General features: G+C 35.5%; 1 protein-coding gene across 15 annotated transcripts in view; it reads left to right on the top strand.

The window, feature by feature from the left end:
- RPAP2 (RNA polymerase II associated protein 2) overlaps positions 1-12,395 on the top strand; it is a 96,923-nt gene that overhangs the window by 24,428 nt on the left and 60,100 nt on the right. For 7 of the 15 annotated variants that reach the window (XM_036444297.2, XM_045584344.1, XM_045584346.1 and 4 more), the window contains 4 exons: positions 1,366-1,401; positions 3,504-4,440; positions 9,301-9,383; positions 11,512-11,592. In XM_036444297.2, the coding sequence (XP_036300190.1) occupies positions 1,366-1,401; positions 3,504-4,440; positions 9,301-9,383; positions 11,512-11,592 (1,137 nt within the window). Of the gene's footprint in view, positions 1-1,365; positions 1,402-3,503; positions 4,441-9,086; positions 9,211-9,300; positions 9,384-11,511; positions 11,596-12,395 lie in introns of those variants that run through there. The other 8 variants (XM_036444298.2, XM_045584345.1, XM_036444296.2 and 5 more) reach the window with 6 other exon arrangements.

Below are 12,395 nucleotides of genomic sequence, written 5' to 3'. Positions count from 1 at the left end.
TCTGCATGGATCCATGCCTCTGCCAGCCTGAGACCCCAGGCTGGGGGCATGGATCCAAACTGCCGCTTAGTGCTGGAGCATTCCCAAGTGGCTGCAGGTGGGGGGCAGAGTGATGCAGTGACGTTCCCGCCCCACCCCCAACTGCTTGGCACCTGCACTCATAGGCTCCAAGTGGGCAGGGGGTGGTCTGGGACCCCTGCTGCTCAGGGCCTATGGGCCTACAGGCTAGGAGCAGCCTGGGTCTAGAGGATGTTCCCGTTGCCTAGGAAACCCAAGCCTCCCTCCTGCTCTCTGGGGCTGTACCATCTTGATGGGTTTATTTGCATACTCGCTCTGATTGGCTGTTGGATGTGGCTTGTGAGTGTAGCAGAGTGATGGTTAATTTGCGTATTACTCTTATTAGGTAGGATAGTAAGACTTGAAGTCAGGGAATGTTAATTGTCCAACTTTGTTCTTCTTCAATATTGTGTTAACTAATCTGGGTATTTGCCTCTATATAAAAACATTAGAATAAAAATAGAATAAATTTGTTGACATCAACAAAATAACTTGCTGAAATTATGGTTGGATTGCATTTCCTGTTGATAAACATGGAATATCATTTCATTTATTTATTTATTTGTAAACTTACTTTTGTTTAATCCATTTTATAGTCTTCAGAAGGCACTTTTTCTGAGTCACTTTAGAAGTATGTTACAGGTTTCTTGTTTTCTTGGATTTATTTGCTTTTATATTTGTTTCTTTTTACTAGTATACCTGGCTTTCTAAGAGCTTTTTCTTCCCCATTTTTAACATCATGATGCTCAGCCAAATGTGATTACTGGTATTGCATAGCAAAATTTTTCTTCTAGTTAAATTAAACCATCTGTATACGTAGTTTACATCTATACTATAATATAACTGCTTTATCAGAAATTAGGGCAAAAAATTTTACTAACCATATAAAGGAAATACAAGAGCTTCTATAATATCTGCCCTCAAAGAGCTTGTTGTTTATTTAAGAAATCTGAATTAAACATGAAAAGTAAGACATTTAGATAATATTCTAGTATTAGGTCATAAAAGAGAACATGATTAATATATAATAATTGTACATTGCAATTTAGAGGAGGGAGTGATTTACATTAGCAGGTTAGACAGGGAAACCTTTATTTGGCTCATAGAATTTGAACTAAATTATTAGTTAACTTTGGGTAGAGATATTAATCCAGATTTCTTGTGGATGAGTTTCATAGTACTTTAGCCCTTAATTTTTTTTCTTTAAAAACTCTTTATATTTTCTCTCCAATGTAATTATAGTAAACACTTGAATATATTTGACATATCAGTTACCTTCAATTTTCTATTTCTGTGTGTTGGTCACAGGCACCCTGATATTCAGCTGCTACAGGAGGGACAAAGGTATGGTTGAATCAGTATCACTTACCTTCTATATATATTCATGTTAATAAAAACATTAAGAGTAAACCAGGTGGTATGGGCTCTTGGACTTCCTGTACTGATGTATTATGTGAGTGCTCATTCTAGCCCACATAAAGAAATATTTGCCTTGTACAGCTTTTTCTTTTCTGATGGTAAGATGATGTGTTTGCTCTGTATGATTTATTGTACAGCTCTTTCTACCAAGAAAGTCTAATTGAACCTGTTGAAATATGACTCAAACACAGCTTCCATCTGAGATAATATGCTGCTTTGTCAACCAGATTGTGCCAATTTACATTGTTGAAAGGTTTTTATAGCCTTATAGGATTTCAAAACATTAATGTATCTGTTATTTAATTATTTGAAAGAGTGTCTAAAGCATTAATAGAGGTTCCAAGTTGTGATTTCCCCCCCCCTAAAATCCCTTCATGATATTGCTTTCCCAATCTTAATCATCTCTCAAAATACATCCTTTTATCTCTGAGAATAAATTTTCCTGGTTATTAGTCACTACCTTAGTTACATGGACTTGAGCCATAAAGTGAGAGATATTGACTTATTGATATATTTCTTTAATTTATAGCTCAAAGTAGTACAGAAAAACATAATAACTTCAAATCCAGGGAAGAGTCTGAAATATATGAAAGCTTACTTATTCTATTTTTTTTAAAATTATATGTACAAGAGACAAGTCTCTTATGATATAGGCTAGATTCTAAATTAAAAAATTGTATCTACTACTGAATAAACTTGCCATCTTTTCTCCATTTCCATTCACAACCTTACCTTCAACTCTATTTTTCTTCTTTTACTCCCCAGTCGCACATACTTTTATTAAACTGCTGCATTCTTTTACTTTATTTTTAAAAATCATTTCTAAAAATGTAATAGCCTTTTGGAGGAGCAGTTTTAGGTTTAAAGAAAAATTGCACAGAAAGCAGTTTCCATACACTCATTCCCCTGTACATGCTTCTTGGTCCAGAATCCCCCTCATTTTGATCTTTAAAGTTCCTATCCTTGAATTTGTGTAAGAGTAACTGCTCATCTATCCTTCTTTACCTCAAGATTGTATAGACAAAGCTACTCTTTGCCTTCACTCTTTCATAATTCTTAATATTTTTTAAACCTGAAAATTGAAGAAATATAGTCAAAGGAAAAGTTGTTTTTTGTTTTTAGCATTATGTTGTAATTCTAGAGTTTAAAATGTAAATATCTTTCATTGATAAATGTTGATTTTTCCAACTTTATTTTTTTATTGTGACTGACTTCCTTGTGTTTTTCATTCTTTGGAACTTTCTGTATTATTATCAGTTAGAGTTGGAAAATGTTTAAATATCTCTTTTTATATTTATATCTTTCAAAGCCTAAACAAAGTTCCCTGTAATATGTAAGTGTGTGTGTGTGTGTGTGTGTACATATATAAAAATATATGCTTTTTTGCTTGTTTGAGAAACCAGTAATGAAGTTCTCAAAAGAAACCCTTCTTTTAAAAAAAGGATATATGAAACAGAAATGGATCAGGCTAAAATAAAAAAATAATTCAATAGGTTGTTTTGTTGTTGTTGCTATTATTCTTATTAATTAATTAATTTATTTTGAGAGAGTGGAAGAAAGAGAGGGAGGGGTTGGAGAGAGAGTGAGAGAGAGAGAAACATTAATGTAAAAAAGAGACATCGATTGTTTGCCTTTCGCACTCGCCCAAACCAGGCAGGGTTGCACCTGCAACCCAGGTATGTACTCTTGAACAGGAATTGAACCCATGACCCTTCATTGCTCAGGCCAATGTGCTAATCACTGAGCAACACTGGTCTGGGCTCTTTTAACATTTTTAAAATAATTATAGGGAAAGGACAAGGAAAGAAGATAATGATATCGAATAAATAAGAACTGAAGAAATTATGTAATTATAGCTTTTTTCTGAAGTGTGTGTGTACTGGTATGTGTACAAGCTTTTACTTATGTAAGCCTAGAAATAAGGCTTTGCATAAGGAATAAAAATATCTACCTTGAAAGGTACAAAGTGTAAATACATGGGACATTGTGCTTTTCTGTTACAGTTAGTTTGTTTGTTTCTTTTACAGTGGCCATTCTGGAGAAGAAGTACAGTTATTCAATAAGGCCATTAAAACATCAGATGTTGACAATCCTGGCCATATTGAGAAGCAGTATGAATCTAATTTTTCTAGCACTCATAGCGATAGTAGCAGTGATAATGAGCAAGACTTTGTTTCCTCCATTCTACCAGGAAACAAACCAAATGCAAAGGGTATAAGGCAACAGCTTCACAAAAAAAGCATCATGAAAAAGAAAGCTTGTCAAAAATCTAACTTCAAGCAAGAAGACAAAGAACAGGCAGTAATAAATATTACTGAGCAGTTAGGCAATTGCAGATTAGATAGTGAGGAGAAAGCTATTCCTTGTGAACTTCCTTTACAAAAGGTAAATACTCAGGTTTCTTTAAATAGTCCTTCAAGAGAAAAATTAGATGCTTCAGAAATTCCTGAAAAGAAATACAGTAGTTCAGAAATAACTTTAGTAGGCATAAGTAAGAAAAGTGCTGAGCATTTTAAGAGGAAATTTGTCAAATCAAACCAAGTTTCCAGGTCAGCTTCTAGTTCAGTGCAGGTGTGTCCTGAAGTTGCAAAGACAAACTTACTTAAAGTACTGAAGGAGACTTTGATTGAGTGGAAGACAGAAGAAACTTTGAAGTTTTTGTATGGCCAGAATTATGCTTCTGTGTGTCTAAAACCCTCGTCAGCCCCTCTGGTTAAAGAAGAAGAGCTTGATGAAGATGACATAAATTCTGACCCAGATAGTCACTCCCTCTCCTTGCGGGAATCTCAGGACAGCTTGGATGCGTCTTTGCCTTTCAGAACCTCAGATACAGCCATTAAACCACTGCCAAGTTATGAGAGCTTAAAGAAGGAAACGGAAACATTAAACCTAAGGATCAGAGAGTTTTATAGAGGACAATACATTTTAAATGAAGAAACCACCAAATCGCAAGACTCACAAGAGGTACGTCTTAATGGTGATGAGTTTTCTTTATTGCTAACATATGGAACACTCATAGCAAATCTTAGACCAGGAAGAAAAATACTGGAGAGATAGTTGTTAAATTTTCAGAAGGCTTTTTTAGTTGGTCAGTCTTTTCATTTAAAATGCCATTTCTAATAATGTCATTACTGTTTTCCAAATAAGTTGAAGTTTGCCCCTGAAAATTTTCATAAATGTGGAACATTTTTCTGTAATGTAGAAATAGGCTCTAATTGTGGGACAGAACGTTCTTTAAACATAGTTCGTATATATGTAGAACCTGTAAAGAGGCTTGCTTTTTCTTTATATGTATTCTTTCCGATTTCTACATGAAGTACATATCTTTGTGTTATTTTCAGTGGGGCTGTATGCAATGGAGTTGAGTGGTAAGATATTTGTTTGTATAATATTTGGCAAACATGCCCATTTAAGATATTATAAATGAAAAATAATATATTAAAGGAGACTTATTGGGAAATAATAGAGAAAATGGAAATAACACATTCAGGTAAGACCTAGATTTGAATATCTGCTCTGTCCTTTACTAGCTGTATGAAAAGTTAGTTCTTGAGTTTGATTGCTTATCTGTAAATGGGATTGTAAGTAGCTTCTCTTGCTCAGTTGTTACGTGTTTTAAAGATAATAAATATAAAGCATTTATCACAGTGCCTGTCATATAATTGGTACTCAGTAACAGTAATTATCGGGTCTAGTAATAATTAATGTCGTTTTTAAACATTCGTTTAAAATCTTGCTTGGCGTTGACTTGTATTGACAGAACCTTCAAACACGTGGTATCTACAGAACGTGTGAAGTGCAATTAACAAGTTTTGCTTGAAAAAGTTTGTGTTTGGTTTGGTTTTTGTTGCAAAACTAGGGCTAAGAAGATGGCGGATGAAGAGCATATTCGGCACTGCATGCTTTACGAGTTCCAATTAGGAAGAAAAGCAAGTGAGGCTGCAAAAAACATCTGTAGTGCTCTTGGTCAAGATGCAGTTAGCGCCAGAAAATGCCAGCGTTGGTTTGAGAAATTTCGCGAGGGAAATTTTTCGTTAGATGACAAGAGTGGTCGAGGCCCTGTGTCCAATTTTGATCAAGAAGCTCTTCAAGCTCTTTTGGTGCAAAATCCTCAAATTACCCAACAAGAGCTTGCGACAACTTTAAATTGTTCACAAAAAACAATTTCCAATCAATTGCGTGCACTTGGCAAAGTCCCAAAGTTTGGAAAATGGGTTCCTCATGAGTTGACCGACAACAACCGTAATCAAAGAGTCACAATTTGCAGTTCGCTCCTCTCTCGTCAAAACCGTTTGCCGTTTTTAGAGCAAATTGTTACCGGAGTTGAAAAATGGGTGCTGTATGTTAATTTGAAAAGGCAGCCTCAATGGTTGGACAAAAATGAGGCTCCGCAGCCCACGCCAAAACCTGACTTGCATGCGAAAAAAGTGATGTGTGTTTGGTGGAATTTTAAAAGAATTCTTCATTATGAACTTTTACCATCTAACCCACATGTGTCAAACACAAGGCCCGCGGGCCAAATCCGTCCCGCCAGGCCTTGCAATGTGGCCTGCACTACACTGTCATCACTGCACTCCGCTGCGTTTCCATCACAATGACAGTTTATGACTGTTCAGTAAACCATTCGGCCTGCGATTTAGGCTGGATTTTAGATTTTGGCCCCTTCTCTGATTGAGTTCGACACCCCTAATCTAACCAAACCATTACAAGTGCAGTGTATAGTGCCCAATTGGAAAGGTTAGCCCAAGCTTTAAGAGAAAAAGAACCCGCACTGATTAATCGGAAGGGTGTAATTCTTCACCACGATAACGCATGACCGCATACTGCAAGAATCCCTGCTGAAAAACTGCGCCAGTTGGAATGGGAAGTTCTCCCTCAACCTGCATATTCTCCTGATATTGCCACTTCCGATTACCATTTGTTTCGTTCTTTGCAAAACTTTCTTCTTGGAAAAAAATTTAATAATGAAGAATGCCTCAAAAATGCATTGACCGAATTTTTTGCATCAAAATCACAAGAATTTTACAACAGAGGGATTAAAATGCTTCCTGAGCGTTGGGCACAAGTAGTAGAAAACAACGGCAACTATATTGTTGATTAAATTTTGTTGTATTGTTTAAAAAATTCGATTTTCAAAAGTATTAGAAAACGACATTAATTATTACTAGACCTAATACATATGGAGACTGAATGTATGCCACTGAGGTTCAGGGAGATTTTTCAGTATTTCTAGTACCCCATTTTGGTTGATGTGTAGTTTGGGAATTGAAGTCATTTGATATAAAGAGGAGTAGGCAATAATCTGGTTTTAACCACAAAACTTTGTTACTAAAGACTTGTGAATAAATGTGGCTTTGAAAACATTTGGAGATTTAGAAAGAAGATGAAAGTGAAAATATAACAGTTTAGAAATTTTTTATATTTCTTGAGAATATTGCCTAACTCAGTACTATATTTGAAATCACTTCAACAGTATTATTAGACAGTATCTATAACTTTTATTTTAAGTTTGAAGAAACATTAATTTTTGTCAGTTGTATAAACCTATCTTAGTACATAACTTGTTTTATCATTTTTGTGCTTACAAGCCTTAAGAAGGAAAAATTAATTCCTGAACTTTGACTGCTCCTCTGTTGCATAACGTTTTAGAACTTTTCCATTGAAGAATAGCTCAATACTGTAGCTCATTGAATTATCATAAATGAGCACTACCCAGACAAAAATTTGAGTAAACCAGAGCCACGCTATCTCTTCTCCTAGGCATTACCTCTTTCCAAAATGAATGACTATTATAATAGCACAGATAAGTTTTGCCAATTTTGAACTATATATAAATGAATTCACATAATATATGTTCATTGGTGTCTAATTTAGTTCTTGCAACATTATGTTTGTGAATCACTTATTTGTTAACTCTAGTTTTATTCTTTTATTGCTACACTAGAGACATAGTGCATGAAATTCATGCAAGGGGAGGGAGGTCCTTCAGCCCAGCCTGCACCCTCTCCAATCCAGAACCCTTAATCAGGCCTAAACCGGGAGTCAGACATCCCTCTCACAATCTGAGACTGCTGGCTCCTAATTATTGCTCACCTGCCTGGCTGCCTGATTGCTTTAACTGCCCCCCCCTCCCCCCCAGCCTGATCAGCCCTAACTGCCTCTGCCTGCTGGCCTGATCATCCTTAACTGCCCCCTGCCACTGGCCTGGTCACCCTTAACTGCCCCCTCTCTGCTAACCTGGTCGTCCCACGCAGCCTGTTGTTTGGTTGGCCCTCACTGTCCGCCGCCCCCCCCACCCCCCCCTGTTCCCTTTGGTCCCCCATGCAGCCTGCTGTTCAGTCATTTGGTCGTCCCTCACTAACCCCCCTGCTGGCCTTGTCGTCCTATGCAGCCTGCTATTCGTTCATTACTGTGAGGGTGTCCCAGCTGATTTGCATGTTACCCTTTTATTAGTATAGAGGGTATTCCATTATAGAAATTATTTATTTATAAATAATTTATTTATATTTATGAGCATTAGGCTGTTTCAATTTGAGACTATTATGAACTGCTGTATGAACTTTCTTATATATCTCTCTGCTAATGTGCATGCATTTCTGTTGGGTATGTATCTAGGACTAGAATTTCTGGATCATAATGTATGGGTATACATGCAACTATACTAGATAATGATAAATGGTTTACCAAAATGGCTGTGGCAGTTTATATTCCCCTACCATACTATGAGAGTTTCCATAACTACATACTTTCACAATACTTGATATTGTTAGTTTTCACCATTCTGGTGGCATTGCTTTTTGGTTACATTTCTCTGGTGATTAATGAGTTGAGCACTGTTTCATTTCTTTGAATATATTGAACATTTATTTTAAATAAAACTGATAACTTCATTATCTGGATTCCCTGAGGATTGACTTTTATGGACTAATGTTTCTTATTTCGGTAACATTGTTTTAGTGTTTCATTATGTAGCAAACATTGTATAGTAGAAGTTACAGAGATAATTTGAGACCTCGGCTAACACATCTTCCTCTAGAATGTATTTATGTTTGCTTCTGGCAGAGTTGTATTAGTGCCAAATCTCCTTAATCCAATCAGGAGTTATAATGATTTGGAGATGGGCTTCAGTCCCTATAAGAGCCAGCCTGTTTCCTATTCATTCTTACTCCTAGAGAGTGTGATCCTTCTAAGTCCTGATCTCTAACTTGGAGTGTTGCTGGTGCCTCTCCTTTCTTGGCATGCCCCAATGTCTATTAGAAGAGCAATGCTTGGGTTCTCAGTTTCTAAATTGTCTCTTCTGAAATTAGTCAGTGGCCTCTCTGGAATTACCTCTCCAGAATCTCAGCCATGATTCTTTACTGCCTTGTTAGCAGTCTGATGCTTTCAAATGCGTTTTTCCCCCCAGCCTTTTCAGTTCTCAGCAGGAGGAGTGGTTTGCCATTTCTTGTTTGCCATTTCTAGAAGCGGAATTCCCCATAATATATTTGTATTATTTGCTAATTTTTATCCTTTAATTTCCTACATTTACATAGTATTTAGTAGTTTACAAAGTCTTTTTGTATGCATTTTCTCATTCAATGAAGAAGGTATTAGTATTCCTTTTAATGCAGATGAGAAAATACTCAAAAGTGGGCACATGATTCAGGCAAGTTTATATAAACCTAATGACTGAACTGATACTAGAATTTAAATTTTATAAATTTCAAGTCTAGGTTTCATTCTGCCATACCACAGGTGTTAATTTTTGTATTTTAATGTTAATTATTCTTATAAAAGAATGTAAATTCATGTTTTTATTTTGTTTTGTTTAAAAATGTGATTCAGCACGATCCCACCTTTCCACTGATAGATTCAAGTTCTCAGAACCAGATTAGAAAACGCATCGTACTCGAAAAATTGAGTAAAGTGTAAGTATTTAATTGTCATTCCACTTTTACAATATTTTTAAGTTAACTACGTCTTTATGGGTTCATAATATATAGGTGTTATTGGATTTTGAACAGTGAAGAATAATGTGAAAGGTTTACATGGATTTCTTCACCTGAGAAATTTTGATTTTTAAGACATCCTACCAAGGAAATACTGAAATTAAGTTTTGTGTACAAGATGCACATAGTAAAGAGGAAGATTGAGATTATGGGAGTAGAAAACCAAACTACCTCACTTAACTAAATAATCCAATGAAGTCAGGGGGAAAAATATCAAAGCTAGACCCATTTAGTTACTGATTTGTGGTAAATGTGTCACATCAGTTTCACATGGAATAAGACTTTATAAAGTTTTAACAGTCTGTTAACTCACTCTGCATAAATATTCATAGAACAATTTCACACTCAGCAACTTGAGTTTTTGTTCAACTCAACTTTGCACTTTAGTTTTAAGCTTCCTGTGGTGGAAATTACTGTTCTTGTAATTAGCCCAGTCATAAATGACATTTAAAAATTGCAGCTTTGGTTTCTCTTTCAAAAGAAGCTTTCAATCTTTTTTTCCAGAGTTATGAGAGCTGTTTTGAACTTTTTAGCCTGCATTTTCTTTCTTTAGTAGGAAAGATGGAAAGGTGTTTTTAGTCCTTGCTTAAGGTGTTATATATGTGGAGAAGTCTTAATTATGTGATTTATTCAAATGAACAAAAACATTTTGGAAGCCATAGTATTATGAGCAGCTTATTCCTTTCTCTAAGTTTTACATTTTAAATTATACGTAATTTTAATATTTGTTGAGTGCCTTTTATATGTTAGGCTCTTCAAGTATGATAAATCTGTTATTAATTTTGCCTTTTATATGTTCTCATACTTACACATTTCTGTTAAATACTAAAGGCCCAGTGCATGAATTTCGTGCACTGGGAGGGGGATGTCCCTCAGCCCAGCCTGCACGAGGCAGCTGATCGATGTTTTTCTCTCATCAAAGTTTCTTGCTCTCTATTCCTCTCCCTTCCTCTCTGTAGGAAAATCAATAAAATAATTTTAAAAAAAGAAAATAGATTCACATTATCATTCTTAAAATATATTTTTATTGATTTCAAAAATGGAGAGATAGAAACATCAATGATGAGAATTATTGATCGGCTGCCTCCTGCATGCCCCACACTGGGGATTGAACCTATAAATCGGGCATGTGCCCTGACCAGGTATCATACCATGACCTCCTGGTTTATAGGTCAGTGCTCAATCACGGAGCCACGTTAGCTGGACCACATATCATTTTAAACATTCTGTTATATTCCATTATATATATATGTATGTCATAATGTATTTGACCAATCATGTGTTGATGAACATTGTTTCTACTTTAATATTACTAAAAATATTCCTACAACAAGCATATTTTTTATGTTTATCTGATCACTTTTGCAGAATAAATATTTTGGTGGGGAAAAGTTAGTGGGTCAAAGAATATCCACATTTATTTATTTTAAAATATATTTTATTGATTTTTTTACAGAGAGGAAGAGAGAAGGATAGAGAGTTAGAAACATCGATGAGAGAGAATCATGGATCAGCTGCCTCTTGCAGACCCCCTACTAGGAATGTGCCCGCAACCAAGATACATGCCCTTGCCTGGAATTGAACCTGGGACTTTTCAGTCCACAGGCTGATGCTCTATCCGCTGAGCCAAACCAGTTTCAGCAGAATATCGACATTTAAAATGTTAGTGTATATGTTGTCACCTTGCTCTCTAGAAATATACCAATTTTTACTCTCAGTTGGAGGGTATTTCCTCTTGTCTAGTATTCTTTCCATTTGGCCTAATGTTTGAAAGTAAAGAGACAGCTAGAGACAAGATTATAGATAGCAGCCAAAATAATATTTTTGTATTTCATAGCCTCACACTGTAGCATAGACTACAAAGTTGAGTGTGGGGTTATTACAAAATATTTCCTTATGACTTCTTACCAGTTACAACCTAGCTTAACTGCCTTCACCTAAGTGCCATTATTACTTATGGAAAATTCAGACTTAGGCAAGTTCCACCCAAAAAAATCTATATAATTAAATTATATTTTAAAAGAAATATAATGTGTGTTTTTTTCAGATTGCCTGGACTTTTGGGGCCTCTTCAAATTACATTAGGAGATATTTACACACAACTTAAAAATCTTGTTCGAACTTTCAGGTTGGTGTTAATATTATGATTTTCATTCAGTATTTTAACTATAATGTTATTGCCTTGCAGAAACCATAGGTAGAGCTACTGACTCTCGATTCCAATAATTGCAGGTTGTTGTTGTTCCTTGTGATTAAACCCCTATCCCAGTGGTTGGCAAACTCATTAGTCAGCAGAGAGGCAAACTGTGGCTCGCGAGCTGCATTTTGCCAACCACTGACCTAAGGCATGAAGAAAGTAAGTGACTTACCTATAGTGTCTTAAATCTAAATATAGTGTCTATTTTCTCTACCACTAAACAATATTACTTCGGTGTTTTATTAAATGCAATCCTTCATTTGCTCACACAGTGAGATATTTAGCTTTGACTAGTTTATTTATAGAATAGCTTAAACTATGGAGGAAAATTATATTATAACCCAAAGGTGGCTACTAATCTTGGATTTTAGTGAATTAGTAAATACATATTAGATGACCAGCACTGTGCTAGGCACATGGGTAATACAAAAGAAGCATCATACAATATTAAATTAGCCATCCTTGAAGAAAAACTCTCCCGTGAGAAGATAAACACAGTGAACAGTACAAACAGTAATAATTTAATATTGAATTGTGTAGAACAGAAAGAAAGAATAGAGAATATTGTGAAGTAGAGCACTTGGGATTTTTCTAAAACTGTCAATGTAAAAATATTCAACCAACCTAAGACTAGGTTCTCTAAGAAGCATAAAGATAGGCCATTAAATACCTAATAGTACAGATATACCTAATAGCCAGATACCACTAACATAAAATGAACTTTTAGGGTAGAA

Source organism: Pipistrellus kuhlii, unplaced genomic scaffold, assembly GCF_014108245.1.
Source record: "Pipistrellus kuhlii isolate mPipKuh1 unplaced genomic scaffold, mPipKuh1.p scaffold_m20_p_2, whole genome shotgun sequence".
NCBI classification, from domain to species: domain Eukaryota; kingdom Metazoa; phylum Chordata; class Mammalia; order Chiroptera; family Vespertilionidae; genus Pipistrellus; species Pipistrellus kuhlii.
This window is presented reverse-complemented; position numbering and strand designations above follow the sequence as displayed.